At 35.5% G+C, this 22,498-nt stretch overlaps 1 protein-coding gene and 1 pseudogene across 3 annotated transcripts in view; one reads left to right on the top strand and one right to left on the bottom strand.

The window, feature by feature from the left end:
* PTPRQ (protein tyrosine phosphatase receptor type Q) overlaps positions 1–22,498 on the top strand; it is a gene marked incomplete at its 5' end in the record, with an annotated part of 279,161 nt that overhangs the window by 227,473 nt on the left and 29,190 nt on the right. For both annotated transcript variants that reach the window (XM_080660148.1, XM_080660147.1), the window contains 2 exons: positions 7,851–7,950; positions 9,382–9,510. In XM_080660148.1, the coding sequence (XP_080516274.1) occupies positions 7,851–7,950; positions 9,382–9,510 (229 nt within the window). The remainder of the gene's footprint in view (positions 1–7,850; positions 7,951–9,381; positions 9,511–22,498) is intronic.
* On the bottom strand, positions 19,120–20,185 carry LOC308244128 (uracil-DNA glycosylase-like; annotated as a pseudogene). The gene is made up of 2 exons: positions 19,752–20,185; positions 19,120–19,491 (listed from the first exon to the last, which is right to left on the bottom strand). The product of its transcript is annotated as a uracil-DNA glycosylase-like (transcript).

The raw sequence follows: 22,498 nt of genomic DNA, 5'->3' as shown, positions 1-22,498 counted from the left end.
AATTTCCTCGAGATTATGGCATTCAGAGACTATTGCCTCCACTAACTAATGATCCTGGTGTGTTTACTGATGGAAGAAAAGAGTCAAAGACAAAGCGAATAGCTAGCAGTGCTGAAAAAAGACCTCCTTGCTGTGCTGTGCCTCTCATAGCTTGTTGGTTTCATACAGATTTATTTTAATTTATTTTTATTTTTTATCTTTTTTCTTTTATTTTTTACTTATTCTCGGCAGTATTACAGATACCCCCCATTTCACCCCATTTACCCACCTCCACCCAGCTCCAGTCCCCCCTTCCTCTGGCCATCACCACACTGTTGTCTGTGTCTCTGGGCTATGCTTTGTCTAATCTCTTCACCTTCTTTTATCTAGTGCCCTCCTCCCCTCTGAGCTCTGTCAGTCTGTCCCATGTATGCATCCATGCCTCTGGTCCTATTTTGTTCATCAGTTTATTTTGCTCATTAGATTCTACATATAAGTGAGATCATGTGGTATTTGTCTTTGTTATTGATGTGAGGACAACATATTCAGTCAATTATCTGAGAGGCAAAGTTGAGATATTCAGGGGAATAGGAATGAGCATGAAAAGCCATAAAAAAGGGGAAAGCTGAGTATCAGGGACCATGCTTATCTTCTTTCTTCCTTTCTTTCACAGACTAGGGAGTAGAATACAATAATTAACTCTAGAAAGTAACAGGAATACACAATTGGTTCTTGGTTCCTTTCTGGAATCATAACTGCTACCACCCTAGTCATCCAGGTACTAATGCTATGTGCCCTGGTAACAACAGGAGTCTAGAAGGGATGTTAAGATGTGGAGCAAAGGGCAGAGCGCAGGATCCTGCCAAGGCCAGGGAGGAAGGGGCCGGTGAAACACAGACTGGATGCAGTAGGTAAAAGGCACTGGGTTGGTAAGGAGAAGTGACAGGGAAGGGTTTCATGTGTCTATGATTAAATTCTCAGAGTTCATATATTATTTGTAAGCCAATGGCAGCAGGACAGCCTTTCAGGCTCCTCCTTAGAGTGGCCTTCCATGGGATCGCTTCTGATATATAGTAGCTTTGTAGTAAATAGGCTTTTGCTCTGTAAATGCTTTGGATTGGTCATGTGGACTTCTGCTCTCTAGTCATTTATAGATAGTAAAACAGTGACAGGCAGGAGTAGAGGAAATTACAAGGAGTGAAAACCTCAGCTGTGAAATGAGATGTTCAGATTTGGAGTAAGAAGTGTACCAGGAGAATAGAATTCCTTGATGACTAGCAAAGCAGTCCAGTCACTTTGCTGGTTAACAGAGTTAACAACATCACTTTCTGTCCTCCAATCAGTTTTCTACCTGGCTATTGGATGTTATGATTCTGTAGAGATCAGATTTGCTGATAAGCCAGGCACCAAAGAGCTTCCCTAGAAATGGCCCTGGTCCATGATTTGACATTAATAAAAGGCCAATGAGTCATACAACTTTTCAGAAAAAGAACATTACCAAGAAAGATATAGTAGAACTCAAAAAAGAAATAACATTGACCATTTCTACAATAGTCAATGGTCAGTGGCAAAAATGGCTGTCAGAATGGAGGCAAGCAAATAATAAAATGCATTAATATAATATCCCTAATGTCACCATAAGGTACAAAAGATGTCCAAGTCCCTTTCTCTCTCAAATATGTCATATATCAGTATATATAATAGCATTTGCAATGGGCTAGTGACTCTCAACATTCTTAACAAGCCTACTAAAGACTTATGTATGTCTGTGATCCCAGACTTCAGTGAAAGAAATATAGGTCCCATTTAGGTCATCAATCCACCAGTAGATATATGTTCATTCACTGGCATTTCACACACCACAGACAGTGAGTTCTTAGCTGCATTGTCTATCAGTGAAATCTTCAAGACTTAAGAGCCTTTGCAAGGCTGTGTTTCTAAATTTGTTCAGGGCATATTATTCCAAGGCAGGCCATTTTGACAGTGGTTGTGACTCTCAGAAACATTATCATTCAGAAGTTAAAATTATGAACAAAAGAATCACCATAGACTGATAGACTAAAAGTTTTTTAGTGAAAGAGGCTGCCAGTAGTGTGAGTGAGAAGAATCAGGCAGAGCTTGGCTGCATAAGGATGCGTGGGTCTAAGAGGAGTTTGCATGTAGGGAAATGATTATGGCCTGGAAGAATAAACATGGGAAATGACATGCACCATTATTTTAATCTTAAAAAAATTCTTATAATTTATTCAATTTTTTTCACTCAGGGTTGAGCATTAACATTTTTATTAACAAAATGTACAAGAATTCTTCTTAAACCCTTTTTGGAAATCCTCTATAGGCACATCAGTTTATGGAAACTGCTGGTATGCAGTGTTTTGATTGCAAGGTTTAATTATAGAGAGTTCCTGTGATTTGAAAACCACATACTCCTTTCTGCACCTTACAAGGCTTCATTAAAGCTGAATAAGATGAAACCTTAAACCCCATGGCAAAGGCACCATGTGACTGTTTTCTTCTGTCATAACACTTCTCCTTTAATTACTAAGCTAACAATGAAAAGTTCCAATATGCTCACTTAGAAACAGGGTCTCTATGTCTGTTTGCAGCAAAAGAATCACTTTCCCCAAAACACCGGAGATGTAAGGGAGATTTTTATTACGTTAAAGAGATAGTGATAATGTGGGGGTGAACCTTATAAACTTTGTGGTTACACAAGCATATTTCAGGCACTTTGGGCATATATTGCATTTATGTGACGGGTTAATTACTTAAAAAAGTAACTTCTGAAATCTCATTTCCAAAATGAGAATAATAATACTCATCTCACAAAATAACTGGGAAAGTAAATCTGATGAATAAATGAATGAATGTGATAAATGTTTATTAATAAAAACTAATACTAAACATTCTTTATGTACCAAGATTTTTCTTAGTGTTTTTATATAGACTTAATGTATTCTTCACAACCCTATAACATGGTCTCCAACAAATAGATATAGACTATTTATTGGTAAAAGGTATGAAGCTGGCTCTTTAAGAAACTTGCCCAAGACTATTGAGCTAGGAAGTCGCAGCAACAGCTTTAGACCCAGGCGGTGTGACTCTAGTCAGTGCTCTGCTTGTAACCACTGTTACCATGTTGCTGAAAATCATTAAGTGCCCCAGGAGCTTTCAATTTCATTACTATTGGTGATGTTTCTGCTCTCACAGACTTCCTGTTCTTGTTGTACCATTTTCTCTTCTCAACATTTTAAATGATTTCTAGCTGTTCTCTTTTCATCTTCTTGTCTTTGCTTTTGAGGTTAACATTCACACGAGTATGCTTTATTCTTAGACATAAAGATACAATAATTCCTTTTTGTTTTTTTAGCAATGAATAAGTGAGACTCTTCCTACTTTCTAGAAACCACTTTTAATATTTTGTCATTCTGATGTATGAAAATAACATTTGCCTAGCTTATTTTAATTTACATTTCTTGAATTGTGAAATTGAGTGGATTTTCATAAATTTTTGTGTGGTATTAGAATATCTAGGATGACTAAACCAAAGAAGTACTCCTTAAATTTAATTTTGGTTAAAAGAACTTGAACTTGTTTTCTTTGATGATTAATAATAATATTAATAAGATCATGTAACATGTTCCTATGTCAAAAGCCAGACATCATAAAGCTGATAAGCTTTATAACCAATTTAACTTAAGCTTCTTAGAGATATAAAACTGGCTTAATCTGATCCATATACTTAGATTAAATGATGATAATTACAATCAAAATATAATACTGATGAGAATTTAATTAGTACTTCATAATTATGACTTAATTACAATGGTATGTTTTATTCTGCAAATACAACATAATTTAATTTGACCTTTTATAGAACCTTAAGTCTAGTGAGGAAATGACTTGTGCTTATTCCAAAAAGATTCATGTTTATATTTTTAGGTAAAATAATTCCATTTCCTATGAAAAGATTTATAGAAGTGTCTTCATTCTGTATTGGTAATGCTTTGTGCGTACATGCATAGCAATGAATCAGAATTTATTCTCACAGTCATGGCACATTTTGTCCTTTCCTAATGGTACTTTTGTAATACATGTGCCCAAAGGATTACACATTGTTTATTAATACATCATATGTCATTTCCTCACTTCACTTGGCTGGTGCTTTGAAATAGTAGTCTAATCTGGAAAAAAAATTGTAGTCTCTGAAATCATTTTTATCCCCACTGAGTTTTAAAGTCCAGTGATTCAATATTACCTGATAAAGATTCCGCATTCATCTTCATGTTTCCTTTCCCAAGCATATCCAATTAAGAGTCAGCATGTGAAAATTTAATCCAACAGACCATTCACATTTTTATGTATAAAGAAAGGTGTATCTAAAATACGTTAGGAGCTACATGCTGCTTTAGTGTCTTCTAAATTGTGCTCATGATTCTAGAAAACCATGAAACTCTGATAACGCTTTAACATCCAGTGTTCATTTAAATCTACCATGCAGAATCTCCGTAGGAACCCTTTTATATTTTAACATTTCATAAGCATCAATCCAGGGAAAAATATGAATCATTAAAGCCCTGCATATTTTACAGATAGTTACCCTATTTTGTCACTCAACTTTAATACTTTTTTACAGTAAAATTATAAATCACATAAATTAAAATTGATTATAATTTTAGTAGTTGTCTAAAATAAATGATTAAGTTGTACATTCTTATTTGTTTCAATGACTGATCTCCAATACCCAAAAATTAATATCTATTTCAAAATCAATATTTTTATTCATTTGTAAATTTCACAAATATTTATTGAGCATTTATTATGTGCCTGGTACTATTTTCAGAACTTGAAGAAAAACAGTTTTGAATAAAATAAAGTCCCCGCCGAAACCGGTTTGGCTCAGTGGATAGAGCGTCGGCCTGCGGACTGAAGGGTCCGGGGTTCGATTCCAGTCAAGGGCATGTACCTTGGTTGTGGGCACATCCCCAGTGGGAGGTGTGCAGGAGGCAGCTGATCGATGTTTCTCTCTCATCGATGTTTCTAGCTCTCTATCCCTCTCCCTTCCTCTCTGTAAAATATCAATAAAATATATTTAAAAAAATAATAAAATAAATAAATAATAAAGTCCCCTGTCCTCAGGGAGTTTACATTCTGGATAGATAATAAGCAATAAGGATAATAAATAAATGAATTATAAGGTAAATTAAAGGGTGATAAGGGCTATGGAGAAAAGAAAGAGTAGAGTAGTATGCAGAGGATATAGAAGAGAGGAGGCAGGAAGTGAGCTAGTTATAGCTTTCAATTTTAAATGGTGCTATCATAGTTCGCTTGGGCTGCCTTAACAAAAGACCATAGACTGGGTGGCTTCAACAACAAAAATTTATTTTCCCACAATTCTGTAGGCTAAAAATGCAAGATCCAGGTTGCAGTCAATTTGGTATCTGGTGAGGATTCTCACTCTGACTTGTAGAAGGCCTCCTTCTCACTAAAGTCACTTGCCTGTTCCTGTGTGTGTGTGTGTGTGTGTGTGTGTGTGTGTGTGTGTCTACAGAGGGAGAAAGCCAGCTTTCTGGTATCTCTTCTTATAAGGATACTAATCCTATTGGGCCTATCAGATTAGGCCCAACTCTTATGTCTTATGACCTCATTTAAACATAATTACTTCCTTACTCTAAATGTATTTACCCTCGGGCTTATGGCTTCAACATATGAAGTTTGGAGGCACCTATACATTCATAGGAGGTGGTCAGTGTAGGCCTCATTGAGAAGCAACCCTTGAAGATAATGAAATGGCTCTCCAGGCCGATATACAAGGGAGATACTTTTTCGGCAGGGGATGAAGCTGATGCAAAAGCCCTATGTCAAGAGTGACTTGGTGTGTTCCAGAAACAACAAGGAGGACATTCTGGCTCCAGATGAGTGTACAAGGCAGAGATTGGAGGAGAAGTCAGGGAACCAGAGAGTTAATGAGGGACTAGGTCAAATAGTCCATTGGAAGGACTTTGGCTTTTCTCTGTGAGAGAGGAGGGTTTTAAGTAGAGAGTTAATGTTTTAAAAGGATAACTCTTGCTGCTATGTACAGATAGATGGATAGAAGACAAGGGAGGATACAGGGAACTTGGGTGTCCATACAATAATTCACGTAAAACAGGATAGTAGCCTGGATCAGGATGCTAGCAGCAGAGATAGTGAGAAGTGAGTAGAGCATACACAAAAGTTTTGAAGATTATAATGAACCACCCCCCCCCCCGCAAAACCTACTAATTAAGTTGAATAATTTTAAACATTTTGCCATATTGTTTTATTTATGCATTCATTCTTTTATTTATGAAGCATTTTAAAGTAAATCACAGAAGGAACCCTGAAATAATTTACTATGTTTCTCTAATAACTACATATATATTATGTTGTCACAGTAAAATAAATTAACAATAAATCCTTGATATTATATAATACTACATATATTTTCAAATTATCCTTTGGTATTTTTCTTTATAGCTTGTTTGAATCAGGATCAAAATAAACAGGTCACACATTATCTTTGATTGTCTGATCTCTTAATCTCTTTTAATCTAGAAGAAACTTCTCTTCTCCTTCTTTTCCCCCCTATGACATAGACCCATTGAAGCAATCAAATAAGTTGTTCTGCAGGAGGTCCCATATTCTGAATTTTCCAGATTACTTTTGTTTGGTAGCATTAATTTTTTCCTCCTTTAATACTTTTTTTATAAGTTAGAAATGAGATATAAAGGTTTGAATATTCACAATTAATTATTTTGGCAGGTATATGTTAAAAGTGTTGCTGCCTCGATCAAAATACCTCACATCAGAAGATGTATAATATCTTATTGCCACATTTTCAATGAACTTAAATTGATCAGCAAGTTTTGTAGTAGTGACAGCATAATACTTTATTAGAAAGTAGTTTTTCCTTTATTATGACCATAAAATAATCTGTGGGATATATTTTTTATTCTATAAATATCCAATTTTCTATCAACCTTACTCCTCATCATTTAGAGATGCACTTATGATGGTTACCTGAATCACTTATCTCATTAGGAATGTAATATTGTGTATCTAATTTTATTATTCCTCCCATAGCTTATTAGTTTCAATAATATTTGAATGTATGGATTTTTTATATATTGACTCTTTTAATCAATTTCAGTTTCTATTTATTATAAAGTTTAAATTGTTTCTTCTTTGGCCAGTAGGAATCTCTTCAAGAGGATCTTTTGTTCTTATATCATTAGTCTTTGAAAGCTTATTAGCGTTCTTGCCCCATAAGATATGTGAATTCCTTTTGTTCCCTTCTACCACTTTGGAATTATCACCCAAGTTTCCTAGTTTCTTTTAATGAAAAGCGTATATAACTTGAAGATAAAGTTAACAGGATTTCCTCAAAGATTTTGCATTTGTTCTAAGAGAGAGTCAAGTATGACTGTAAGGTTTTGGGCCTGAGCAACTGGAACAGTGAAGTTGCCATCAACTAGAGGTAGAAGGATGCACTTGAAATAAGTGAACTATAGGAGATTAGCTTTGGAAATTTTGATTTTTTTATTTTAATTACACTTCTAGGAGGCAATTGGTTATACAAGTTCACTAGGTAACAATTAATAGTCAACATCATATAAATGAAGATTAAAGCCATGAGGCTGGGTAGACTCACCAAGGGAGTGAGTTTAGATAAAAAAACGAAGTCCAAGGATTAAGCCCCAAAGTTATAAGATTTAGGAGAATAAGATGAGTATTCTTGAGCAATATTCTAAGAAAATATTTTTCTGTGTTTTGAGATCCAAGATAGTATTACATAATAATAATAACAATAATAATAAACTAATGATAATGTTATACTTTGTCCTCTTCAGGTGAAGGACTTTCAGAAAGAACTGTGGAGATTATCCTTTCAGTCACTTTGTGTATCCTTTCAATCATTCTTCTTGGAACAGCTATTTTTGCGTTTGCAAGGTAAGAATTATTTGTGCTCACGTGCCTAGTATGCTTTGTGAGCACTATTCTGTCACAATCCAATAGGGAGACAAGCCACAACAGTGACCTGAATGGGAAATATCTAATAAAAAGAACTGTTAACTAGTAGAAATACTTAACTACCAAAAGGTAAAGAATCTAAGGCAGCCGTGGGTAAACTACGGCCCGTGGGCCGGATCCGGCCCGTTCGGCTGTTCTATCCGGCCCGCGGAGCCCAAAGAGCGGAGGGTTCTCTTGCTCTCCCCTCCGCTCCTTTACTTTGAATTTACATTAGTTCACACAAACACTCCATCCATGCTTTTGTTCCGGCCCTCCGGTCCATTTTAAGAACCCATTGTGGCCCTCGAGTCAAAAAGTTTGCCCACCCCTGAATTCTAAGGGGTTAGAACTTGTCAGTGCAGCAAAGGAGATGCCCTCTCTAGGATGAGGGAGAGAGGACAAAAAGGGAACTAAGAACTAGAAAAGGCCCAAGGCTAACAAGGAGTGGCTACCACAAGCACATGCAGCCTATTGCCTATCGGTGGGCAAGGAAATATGACAGAGGGCTGGAGCTGTTCTTTAGAAGCCACCCATTGCTATTGGAGGGTAGGCAGGCTGAACTGGTCTGTAGAAGCAAACTCTTGATGAATATCTGGATATTCAGCCGGAGCTACTTGTTACCATTCACCTGTGGGAAGAGCCTGCACTTGAAGAGGCAGCCAGAGCTCATGCAAGTGGGCTGCTGGGCTCCCACATGAATAAAAATATTGCAGCATGAACCCCCAAAGGAAGTGTCACCCATCCCTGTAGCCTTGCAGGGTCACTCCAGTGACCTCTGTTGACAAAACTTAACATCTCACTAGCAGGCAAAAGAGAAATGTTACAGCATCTAGCTCTAATATTACAATCCAGGGAAAAGAAGAGTGGATTTAGAGCTCAGAAACAATAAAATGATAACAGAAAAGAAGAAGATGCCAGGCTTTCTATATATTTTTGAATAATTTATAACTGACATATTTAATTAAAATATTTAAAATAATTAAAACAACAGAGCATTGCCTTTTAGCAGTGGTGCTGATATCATTAAGCTATTTTCACTTTGGCATATTTTTTATTTGTGAGAAATCTATTAGGCAATTGGAGGGGAGGAATGTAAGCTCACAGAATCAGTCTCATTTGCTCTATATTTTAAATATACCCGTGGCTCAGGCCTTGATCACCTAATTCTCATTAAAATTTGAAACTTCGATAAGTTAACGTGTTAAAAGTATTTATTAAAATAGGTGCTATGGAATTAAAACTGAAAAAGATATTGAGTAGCTGTACATTTTCAGTATAGTCAGAGAAGTGATCCCAACGAAGAAATTATTTGACTCATGTCTAATGCTTTCTGTGATCTCCCCTTCTTGGACGTTGCTGCACGGATTCTAGGATTCGTCAGAAGCAGAAAGAAGGCGGCACATACTCTCCTCGAGATGCAGAAATTATTGACACTAAATTCAAGCTGGACCAGCTAATCACAGTGGCAGACCTGGAACTGAAGGACGAGAGATTAACGCGGTGAGCACACTCCTGTGGGCGAACAGTGGTCCAGAGGGCCTGGAGCCATGACCCTATTCTGACCTATGCTTGTTGGAAGTGTTTGTGGGGCTCCTATTTATACAGGTCACAGAGATCTTCTTTCAAAGGGTGACCTCCATCTTCTGCACACTTCTCACTGATGTTCGGAGAATCACTTAATCTTCTTAATACTTAGAGTTCAATATGAACCTCCCTCGGACTACAGTGTTTTCAACCAAGCTTTTTTTTTTTCTTCCTGAGACAAATATCTTTACACATTAAAAGTTTAAAGTTATGTTGTTTAATAACTCACTTCATATGATAGATTTTTTTAAAAATCAGATTTCCTGGAGGTGTCCACATTTTTAATCACAAGTTTAAAATAGTTAAATTTGTAACTACTTAATATTGTTTATTTTTATAAAAGCCTTTTTATAATTCTTTATTTTAGTATGAAATTACATTAAAATTATGAATTGTATATTGAAACCTTATTTTTTAAATTGCTTATTATTTAAAAATTAAATGTAAAGTAAAAATTATCTTTGGAAGGAAAAATAAATATGTGTGTACTAAATATGTATCAATAATATGTATTAGAAATAGTAAAGTGCTTAATTTTAAAGAATAGGTAATTTTAAATTCTTTTAAAATCATTACATATTATTCAGAATGTTGACACATTTGAAAAACTTTTGTCTATTAAGATAATTTATCAAATTCTCAATAAAAACTATCATTAGGCTGTCTTAACAAGTTTAGATTCTTTTAAGAGTCAATATTTTGTGATGCTTACATAAACACAAGGCAGTTGTTACAAAACAACTCAGTTGTACTTTCAAAAAGTATTAACTGAAAATATGACATCAAAGATCTGGAATTTATTAAGGAATCAATCATTTATAGCTATTGTTTACAAAGTTTGCCCTTTGCCTAATAGATCAACTTTTTTATTTATTTATTTTTTCTTTTTTTTAATTTCTTTTTTGGTTAAGGTATTACACATAGATCGACTTTGCATGAATATTTCCAGCATGTCTAAGATACCTAAAAGGTGCAATAGAGCAAAGTGTCACTTGATGAGCAGGGGCCTTCCAAATGCTACAGAATGGAAATTATTTAGTATTATCACAAAATTACAAGGAAATTTGGCTTGTTGGATATGAAAACTTCTTTCTATTTAATATTCTAGTGCAGACCATTCCCACCTGAAATCGATATTACTCCAAAGACTATGTGTAAGATGGTTATATATTACTCAAGGCATAGTTTTCAACATGAGAAATGTTGTGTGTAGGTCATTAGATTCCTCAGGTAACCTGCCACAGTGAAACCACATCATAGGAACAATAGAACATTACTAATATGAATCTGTGTCTCCCAGTCCTTGAAGGGTCATACTGCATAGTGAAAGGAAGTGTCTAGTCGTTTTCTCTGTGGGCCAACTGAATTGCAGTAGTATTCCTGCAAGTGCCTTTCTGTTCTCCTTTCTCCTCAAGGCTTTTTGCCTCCTCCACAGGCCTGGGGCCCCAGTCTGTTTCTTCCACACCCCAAGGTGTGCAAGTGATAAAACTTCAAGTCTCTCAGTGCAATTAATTTTAGTTGTTTTAATCTGTTCATACTGAAATGTGAACTGCTAAGCACCAACTTTTAGAGAATTTTTTAAAAGATATTTTTCATTAATTCTCCAAAAGTCCTTAGGAAGTAGGTCTTTAACAGATATCAAATAATAAAGTGTGTGTGGGAGGGTAAAGCCAGTCAGTGTCAGAGAAAGTATTCTTTATTAAGGAGGTTACCATTTCTAGGCAAACTTTAGGCTTTGGTAAGGTCAGATCCCCTAAACTCTATATGTTTGTACAGTTTGAAACTTCCTCCACTTCTGAACACAGCCATTATAAAAAGGTAGGAGGTTATTTTGTTGTTGTTGTTGTTGTATTTTTGTTTGTTTATTTTTTAACAATCACTGTCATAGCAGTTAATAGAAAAGGTGGGTGATGACTTACAGATTGTTTATTATTCAGTGTTTATAATTCAGGGACTGCCTTATTTAACCTTGACTCCTGGTTATTTTTTTCTGATTTTCACATTTATTTATATGTCACTTTATTTATAAAAGGATGTAGAAGTGTCTTTCAAATATATTTTAAATGTCTTACTTTTACACATAGAAAATTAGTATATATTACCCCTAGTAATAGCAAACTTGGAAATTTTAGTGTCCATGCTTTTTACTTTCCCATTTGTTTGTTATGATTCTAGTATTTGTGACTGTAAAACATTCTGTTTGTAATTCCAATGGCATATAATAATATGCTTTGTTTGATTTATTATAGAAATTTGTTAAAATAGCCATCTAGTGTTTTGGGTATTAACTCTTCATTACAGAGATCTGTCTTTAGCTTTACTATTTGTTGAAATTTTTCATGTTAATAAAGTCACTAATACATTAGACAGTAAGACTAGAAAAATAGTAACCAGAGGAGAATCCATGATTAGGTGCTGAAAATCTAAACTTATTCAAAGCCATACAGGTCTGATGAGGGTAGAGCCACGGAGACTGATGGCAGATAATACCAGTAGGTTCTAGAAGTGAAGAATCAAGGAGCTTGAGTTCGCTTCAAAAATGTTGAGTAATTTATGCTGTATGTCTTTGTCATTTGCAGGAAAGAACTTAGATAATTTCCTTTAAGTCCACACATATGCTCTTTCTTACTTGAGCTCAAGCATGTTCTTTTCCATAGAACCTGCTCAATTTCTTCTTGCTAATTGGACTTGAAGTTTTCCTCAGGGCTATATGTCTCCACATGTCCATAAAAGAAATAATAAAAGAGAATATCTAACCAATCATTAAAATATTAATTATAGGGAGTTATCTAGTTGACAAAAAAGCATTGTGATGCTCGGTACTAAATCCTTTGAAGGATTTTATAGTTAAAATTATTTAACTATTTTATGTTATCTATTTATTACTTACATTTTAAGCTTTATATTATAATTGTTATATATGTAAATTCTTATTGTTTATATTTTACCTTGTTTCACAAAAGATCTGAAGAATTATCTCGCTTTATACTTTTTCTTCTCGAAGGAGAATAAAACTCAAAGATTTAATATACTATAACTCCATGAGAACAGTCAGGGTACACCAACATAACATTTCAAATTCTTATATCAAATGATAATTATGTCATTTCAATTTGCAAATTTTATTTTTAAGTTTTGACAATACAAGCCACATTTTTAGGAAGAACATTTAATATTTTTGGCTCATCCATTATACATTTACCAGGTTAGCAAACGATCCTATTATATAATAAACAAATGAACAAAACAACATTTTGTGATGACTCCTTCAAAGCATACCACTTAACTCATTGAAGTGAGAAAGGTTTCTAGGTAAAAATATTGGCAAGGTCAGTAATACATGCACAGGTAAAACAGAGACCTGTCTCTTTAAGAGTGTGATATTGGCCCTGTGGATTGTTTTTTAAGCTAATTTAAGTGCAACACTGACTACCTTCCCAAAGAAGTATGACAAAAATTAAATAACACAAGGTAAAGATTCTATTTTCTAAAAGGGCTTATTTTCACCTCCTTTTCACACTTAAGTTACAGAAGTTTGGTTTCTATGGTGACTAAATCAGAAAAAAATAGCAGAATAACATTAATCAATGTTTCTAATATTCTTATTTGACAGACACTCAACTTCTTCTTAGCCTCAATTTTCCCCCCAGAAATTTTGTGTATCACCCCATACCAATGGTCTTGCCTACTATATTTGAGTGAATGTAATGGTACATTATTTTAAGACGCAAGGCCAAATTCTGTAATAATGAATGGTATTAAATTTCTCAACAAAATGAAGCAAACAGTTGAATTGCTAGTTTAAGAGTATCTTTCCTTCTTCAATAACTTTAGATGTTTGCATGTTGAATTCTTGTTCAACTTATAACTATGTCCTCAGGAAGCTTACCATTTGAAAGAATCCTATGAATGTGCTTTATAAACTATAAATCAAAATACATTTGGTTTTGTTATTATTGTTATTTATAGTATTTGTAAAATTAAAATTACCCTAATCTACTTTCATGGAGGGATTGGTAACATAATAATTGCTACTGTTTATGAGCAATTACTATGTATTAAATTCTGTATGTCATGTTCGCAAATAACTTTCAGTCTTTGTTGTAGGTACTCTTATCCTTGGTTCACAAATGAAAAACAAAAGATACTTAGAGATTTTAATTAACTGTTCAAGGTCATACATCTAGAAAATAAGACAGGCATGGTGATAGCCCAGGTCTGTTTGATTCTGAGATATCAAAATACACCTATATTTGTGTGTGTGTGTGTGTGTGTGTGTGTGTGTGTGTGTGGTGTGTATTTAACTCTGAGGCATACTAGATGAGATCAATATTAACCCTCTCAAATACACAAGGGCTCATGGTTTCCTTCTTCAACCAGCATTTTCTATCAGGGACCAATTCTAAAGAAAGCACTCCTTCTTTTGGGACAAAGAAATGATGGCATTTAAATATAAGTTCAAATATGCAGAAACTGGAAAATCTTTAGTAGTGCAATTTTTACTGTGGCTTTCATAAGAATACATAGTATTTGACTGACACAGGAAATTTTATGTAAAACAGCATTTTAATTGCCAGAAGTTCTTTGGCAGATTCTGGTTGTTAATTTTACTTAAGTTTTAAACTATTTTATAAGCAATGGCAAAAATATGAGAATCCAGATAAGAAATGTCTGACCAACATATGAATTCAGAGTAAGAAATATCCTGAAGTAGAATAAAACTTAAAATATTTAATGCACATGTCCTTATAGTATAAAATAAAAAGTAATTCAGTGTTTGTATACTCAATAATTAATGAATCTTTACTTCCAGATACTCTTCATTTTTCTTTAGACGCAAGGAGATTTTTGTCATCCAGTAAGTTACTGTGGTGATGCAGAGCTCTGCTGTGACTATTTTAATCTTGTCAGGTGGTGTGCTCTGTATTTTAAAATATTATTGAGTGCTTTGTTGTTTAAACTGCGATTTTTCTCAAAGCCATCCCCCATGCTTTCTCCTTACAACGTGTCCTCTATAATACTGCATGCTATTGATATGGTAAAGTTAATCTTATCAAAATGCACATTGATTCATAATGTGCATGTCTAAGAATTTGCTGTGTTCTCATGTTGTGTTAGCTTTGAAAAACAAGTGTTCACCTAGATTTCTTCACATACTTCTTGTCCTATTTTAATCATGGCACAAGAGCTGAATTTGCCATCTGACAAGTGGAGGCTGGGTTTACACTCCACACAAGCTCATTTCAACTACTGCAGGTGGTAATCTGTAAGGACCAAGACGCTGCCATGTCCTGTTCCCTGACACCGGGGCACACAGTGTAGCACATTTCATGGAATCTTTAATTTTGTCCGGACCACTGGACGGCCAACTATGCATATTTTCAGGCAGTCCTTGGTTGCTCAGAAATGTCACTTTTATATTAGCACAAAAATTACTATATTCTGAAAGCAAAATATCAGCATTATACTGGACCCCAGCAATTGACTGAATGCCTCAGAGATAATCAGTTAATTCCTGCAAAATATATAAATGGAAGCAGAGAATGAAAATGCATTTGATTTCAAAATCTCAAATCTACTACAGAGGAATCAGTCTCCATGAGCCACAGTGCTGGATGGGGCCAATGCTCCCAACATTCTTATTGATCATGAATAGTACTCAGCATGATTGCAACAGAGGAGACCAGACCTATTTCTATTCTAATCACATTTAGCATTTTGGAATCATAATTAATCTTGTTTTACTGTTTATGAACTAATTATCAAGTTTCCATTTACAGAATTAAAATAGTTTTATGAAAATACCTTTTCCTCAAAGGACCTGTTTGACCAGATTCAAATATTTGTCAAATTAAGACACTCTTGAGCTAAAGATTTAAGTGAACATGTCACACATAAAAGATCCATCTCTAACCAGCACTCGAAGCTGACCTCTCATCATTCCAGACGCACAAGTGTTCTGTTTGAGCAATTCTGCTGAATGTCTTCCTTCATCATCATTAAACATAATCATTTTGCTTTATGCCATTAGTACCTCAGAAAAAAATGTTCCCTTTTTCATAGAATCCTCACTGTCTCTCCTCTTTCACTATTTTTTTTCTCCTAGTGTCCTGCATAGTTTCCTGCTCAGTCAGAACTAAATATAATAGTTTGGGTTCATGAAAATCTTTATAGAACACCTCTACACAAATTGTATTTGTTAAAGTAGATGTGGTCTTCTTCCAAATTTAGTTTTCTGAGGTTGCCTTCCAACTCCTTCCAGAGGAACTTCAGTGCTTATCTGCCTCCATAGCTAATAGTTCAGGCTGCAAGGACTTCCTTTTAGATGGTGTTATGTCATCAGCTTCCTCTTCATTAAGTCCTCACTGAGAACTTTGCCCATCTTTTCACACAGCTGTCAGCAGGCTCTTCATCCTCTCTATCTACTGCTTCAGCCCTATTGTCCCTGGGGTAGCTAAGCTTATGCCCAGGGTTTTAATTTAGAATACATGGTTGACAAAATACACCAACTGTCAAGAATTTGTTTTCAAATGTGCTAATGTGGAGAGTCTTAGTAATGAGGAAAATATAACTCCTGCACCCTGGGAATCTTATTTCAGCTCTTTGACATCAGCAAGAATGTTGCTTTCCCCTATCTATCTAAAAGTCCATTTCACTTTGCTTGAATAAAATAAGTGACAATTGGGCACCTATCAAGTGCATGGCACTGTTCTAGGCACTGGAAATACTGTGATGAAAAAAGGAAGGCAGCCCCCAAAGAGCTGCCCTTCAAATAGCTGAGTTCCTTTTCAACCTGTTTGTCCTTACAGATGTAAGGAGACATATTTGGAGAGTACTTGGATATCACTTACTAATTGATTGTTTTTCTAATTAAATAAGAAAAACATACATTACTGACTTACTCGGGTTGTATATTTACCTTATAAAATGAAGTTTTAGCATCAGCTATATAGTACCAGCCACTGGTTAGGATAATATTCTTAATTTATATTGAAGACCACAAAAAAGTTATTGATGATTTTATAAAAAATGAAGAAGGATCTGAAAGGCTGCCATTAAAGTGGGACAAATAAAAACAGCAGGAAGAATGAAACTTAAGACACCTTTGACAGCATTACAATGTTTTGGATAAGTGATAGAATATCATTTAGAAGTAGATGTAAGTGTTGGAGCAATTAAAAACTCACACCATTTTGCAAAACTTGGAAAGATTAATTAATACATTTTATCAGAGAGATAGGATTGTTCACAAATTTTTATTTTAATATGAAGTACTAATTAGTGTGTACAAATTTCATATTTTTATATCAAGGCATTAAACTTTGAGGTTCTTTTCTTTTTTGCCTAACTTAACTGGTTAGTAGAAAACACAAAGTTTCTTAATTTGCCCTATGTTACTGGTAATGCTGATTTAAGCTGCTCATCTATATGCTATCATCTATGGCTCTCTATTTGGACTATATTTTAATTCCCTATAGATTTCAACTCATTGACCTTGAGGGAAAGCCGAGTCTCTGTGACAATAAGGTCTTCAATCACCACTGCCAACATAAATAAATGATTTCTCTCTGGATCTATCAAGAGTAATCTGAGTGGAATTTAAGTTTTTGATAGACTTTTAAAAAATGAGCCCAGCCGTGAAATAATACTCTTTTCAGCAAAAGGCCATAGGAATTAAGATAGCTAAGATTCATGTAATAACATTGTTTAGCCTTTTATTTTGGGACATGGTCCGTTATCTTATTGAAATCTGGACAATTACCCAACTGATCTATATACTAAAGAGCTGAATATGACTAGACAATAACCTTAAATACAGGGAGTCGCCAAAAATGTACACACATTTTAATAGCTGATTGCTCAATTTTGAAAATGAAATGTATTTTAATAAACACTGCCTTTATAATTATTCAAAATTGTATCTACTTTTTTGTGACACCCTATATAGTAAGTGAATAAAACAAGAGTACCATACCAATAAAATGCTCTCCATTTAAGAATTTTAGAAGTTTTTAAAAATGTTAATAAAAATAAATGTTCTGTATGAGGTTCTTTGAAGGTCACCACAGAGCACTTGTTTTGAAAATAGCTCTCCGGAAATAACAATGTTAACTTTCATGCACATCAATTACTGTAAATTTTTATTTGTATTTAACCAAACATTTTTCCCTAAAGGAATTTAATTACCTCATCAGTGATAAATTAATTCATTTTCCTCATATTATGTCCCACCTACTTTTCTAATTTTCCATATTCATCATCCAGATTAATAATTTCTCTTATTTAAAAAATAAAATTTTAAAACTTCAAAGAAAAATAAAATTTAGACCATAGCCAATACTTAAGGGCAAAATATACCCATAAAATATGAGACTATTATCTGAATACCACAGACAACAAGAAAAAAAAAATCTAATTTTTATTTGAAATAGGTAATTCATGCCCATTTTGGCATAAATTTAAGCTATCCAAAGAGGTACTTGGAGATTTCTTTTTAACTTCAACAACCTTTTATTACCAAACTCTAGTAGGTTTAACTTTGAACCCAGCTAACAGCAGAACAGTATATCTAATGGGATCTAGAGGGGAGAGGCAGACATAACAAAGATGGCATCTTTAAAAAAGGATTTAAAAAAATATGTATCCTCATAAGTAGTTTTTAAAAGATCAAAATTCTCCAGTGTTCTAGAAAAATGTGTCCCAAAGTGATTTGTCCATAAAAAACAGCATTTGGCATTATACTGCCTTCAAAACCCAATTCGGGATACATGTGGCAGAAAAATATTTCCTCTCTTAAACAAATCCCCTTTTCTTTTCCTTTCTGTTCAACTTCTACTGCTTATTCCTAGAAACACCCAGAGAGCAGTGGGAATAAGCCCCAGCCTACTTCTCTTGGCCTTTGCCAACCTGAAGGCTCACACCAAGGATTGTTCCTTAAGAATTTTCACCTCTGCTACAATCAGGAAACTGATCCCTAATTTCTGGGACCTGCCAAAAAATCCTATTTCCTTCCAGGAGGGGCCTGAGGACTCTGTAAAGGAGCAAAGGGGCAGTGGACCTGGCCCAGACTGGAACGCCATGATGTGCAAAGGGAACCTTTCTAAATAAAAACACCCAATGCCTTATAAGCTAACGTTTAACCTATGGGTAAAAACACTAGCAGCTGACATATACCAAAAAGGTGCTTCTCTCCCAATTTTTAACCATAAAGGAAACAGAGAGGAGGAGAGTCTAGAGAATTTGACCTCCTCTCCCTTCCAATACCATATTCTAGGTTAAAGCCAGGTTCCAAAGTCATAGATATTTGGTCACAAGGTACAGTCTTTACTGGATAAAGCTCCCACTCCTGGGCAGCCTGGCTCATGGCTGCTTTACTGAAACTTTCACCCCCATGTGCAAAGTGCTTAAGAATCACTAGGAAAATTACTTTTTTAAATTTGACATGTCACTGACAAATATTTCAATAGAATCTTCTAGAAACTGCCCAGAGGCATACCCCCCACACACACACCTCCCAGTTCAGGGTCACAGATCCTTCCAGTTGATGGGCTCCTTGCCAGACTTCTGCAGCAGCTAGTTGGTTTTAGAGAAATGTTTGCATCCAAAGAACCCTCTGTACACCGCCTGCAGGGAGAGGTGAGCATTCTGCAGCAAGTGGTGGCGCTTCCTAGATGGCACTGCCCTTCCTCTGAGCATGGGAACCCCAGAGCAAGAAGACAAGGCCATTCGACTTCTCACTGAGCCAGGACACAACCGCATCGGTAAATTGCTCCCAGCCTTTCTTTTTATGAGAATTGGCCTCACGTGCTCTGACTGTGAGTAGGAGACACCTTGCTTGGTCCACCCAGATAAATCTCCATGACCAGGAGGAATATAACCATAGATGTCTGCAGACAGCTCTTTTTTTTTTTTTTTTTAAAAAAAGACTATTTTAATATATTTTTTGATTGATTTTTTACAGAGAGAAAGGAAGAGTGATAGATAGTCAGAAACATCGATGAGAGAGAAACATCAATCAGCTGCCTCTTGCACACCTCCTACTGGGGATGTGCCCGCAACCAAGTTACATGCCCTTGACCGGAATCGAACCTGGGACCTTTCAGTCCGCAGGCTGACGTTCTATCCACTAAGCCAAACCGGTTTTGGCAAGCAGACAGCTCTTGATAAATGTTTTCCAAACTGGGGGGAGGTGGAACAGGTCTTTGAACACTCAAGCAGAGCCCATGGGTCTATGATACGGAACCTGTGCCAGGATGACAACCTTCACGTCTCTTATGTCACACATTTGGGTCCATGCGAAGACTTGGTGTGGGGGTGGATAACCAGTGTAATGTCTTCTTCTGCAAACAAATCCCATTAGCTTTATAAAATACGGTTTTCTGAACTCTCCACTGAGGTGCTTCCAACTCTCACCGAAACCCACTGGCACATTGAATCTAAGCGATGCGGTGTGCTGGGCACCTCCTGCCCCGCCGGGGCCTTCTTGGCTGGGCTGGCTGCTGCATCCCCGCTCTTCTCAGCTAGGGCTCTCACGGCCTCGCTTCCTGGTGGGCCTCGGGGAGAAGCAGTAGAGCATCTTCTGGCGGATCATGCCTAAGTCCAGGGGGAAGCAAACGGGCCGGTGACTCGCCAGGTTGGCCTGAAAATTTTATCACAAGTGGAATTGTAACATAAGCCTAGACTGGACAATTACATAAGAATTAGACTATTAAAAGCTTTGTTTCTTACATTATATAAATCCAAATGTGAAGGACAGATTGCAGAAAGTGATTGGGTTCAGATAGAGTGATACAAAAGAAAATAAAGCCAAAACAGGCCCTACTTCCTTTTTAAAACCTATTTTTTATTAAGTAGGCAAGAGCGATTTTTTTTTTGTTGCTATATCTAATTTCCTAACAAAGTATCTAGCACCTGTTAACTTCTAGTGTTAGATGGCAGGATCTGACCTTTGTTTATACTGTATCCAGCCGTGGGCAAACTACGGCCCGCGGGCCGGATCCGGCCCGTTTGGCTATTCTATCTGGCCCGTGGAGCCGAAAGAGCAGAGGGTTCTCTTGCTCTCCCCTCCGCTCCTTTACTTTGAATTTATATTAGTTCACACAAACACTCCATCCATGCTTTTGTTCCGGCCCTCCGGTCCAGTTTAAGAACCCATTGTGGCCCTCGAGTCAAAAAGTTTGCCCACCCCTGCATACTGTTTGCTGGTAAGTATAGTGATCATAATTATCCAAAGCTTTGAGTTAGGACCTTCTGAGAATTCTCGATAGCTTAATATTTTAGTGAAAATTGATTTAATTCAAATACTCTCATGGAAATCAGAGCACTTGTATTTAGCTTACTGTGTATTTTGGTCTGAATTCATCCACATCACATATTTAACAATGATTTACTCATTGTCTACTATGAATAAGGTTATGAGGGACTTGTGGTAAATCAAGTGTTACTCCTGACCTTGCCTTCAAAAATACATGGACCTTAGTGCAGCATCCTTAATGCATGTAATTAAATAGCCATAATACAAGGTAGAAGGTGATTTGTCCTAAGAAATTTGTTTTCACAGAAGGAAGATATTATTTTCTCTGTAATAGAAGAGGGAAAATTCCAGGGGGGAGTTAACATGTGAATCAGCTATTAAGGAATCGTAGAATCTGGTTGTGAGAAAACACCTGGAATGAAACAAACTGAGAGAGGAATTCCAAGAGAATTTCTGGAGTTCAAACAGAGTGTCTAAAGGGGAAATGTAAGGAATAATGTCAAAAATGTGGGCATGATTAGAAATGCTTTCACATGATTACATGAAAACTGAAATTCACTTAGGATCTTGCATTGAGAACTGGAAAATCAGAGTTGGATTGGAAGTCTAGGTATTTGTGACCATTCTTTATGCAGAAACCTTGATTAGGAAAAATAAAATAGGAAATCTTGCTGCTTAATCTAGCACAATCTAGTTTACCCATATTTGAGTTTATTTAAGACAATATTCTTATAGAAATCAAAAATATTCTTCTCTATATCATAAGTTATAGAAACAATGAGTAAGAGGAATTGAGTTATACAAAATAAACTAGAAAAAGTAACTATAGTACTAAGGGTATATAGTAACTAATATTTATGTATTGCTTACCAAAACCAGGGATTTTTTTCTGAATATTTTACATACATGAACTGGATTTATATAATTTTTTATATTTTTTATTCATTTCAGAGAGGAAGGAAGATTGAGAGAGAGAGAGAAACATCAATGATGAGAGAGAATCATTGATCAGCTGCCTCCTGCAAGCCCCCGCACTGGGGATCGAGCCCACAACCCAGGCACATGCCCTTGACCGGAATCAAACCTGGGACCTTTCAGTTCGCAGGCTGATGCTCTATCCACTGAGCAAACTGGCCAGGGCTTGACTTATATAATTTCATTCCACTTTTTCAAATTAAGAAAGTGAGGCACAGAAAGATCAAAGTAACTTGCTCAAGATAATGTAACCAGAGCAGGTATTTGAAGCTTTGCAAATATTCATTCAAGTCTAATATTTAGCCAGTTATGTTTTAAACTTAGTATTTTTAGATAAATATTTCAAATGAAAAATATAATAAGAATAGTAAAATAAAATCAACTTTCTGTAGCATTTTTCACTGAAAACAACTTATTTGAAAGAAAAAAAATGGTTTAATTATAATTTCTAAATGAGAATAGATATTAATGAAAAAAGAACAAGAATATGAATAACAATATGTTGCTTTAGCTCTTTCTTGCTTATTTATATTTTAATATGATTATTCATGTTTAACATCTTTTGGGAATGTCTTAGACATAACTGATTCTTCAAATGACTTACGGATGGCTGCTCAGAAACTAGCTCTATTTCAGATTCTAGATATTCCAGTAAAAATATTTTACCAGTCCAGC

Source organism: Plecotus auritus, assembly GCF_963455305.1.
Source record: "Plecotus auritus genome assembly, chromosome: 3".
Lineage (NCBI taxonomy): Eukaryota > Metazoa > Chordata > Mammalia > Chiroptera > Vespertilionidae > Plecotus > Plecotus auritus.
The sequence above is the reverse complement of the archived record's forward strand: the minus strand, read 5'-3'. Positions and strand labels throughout refer to the sequence as shown.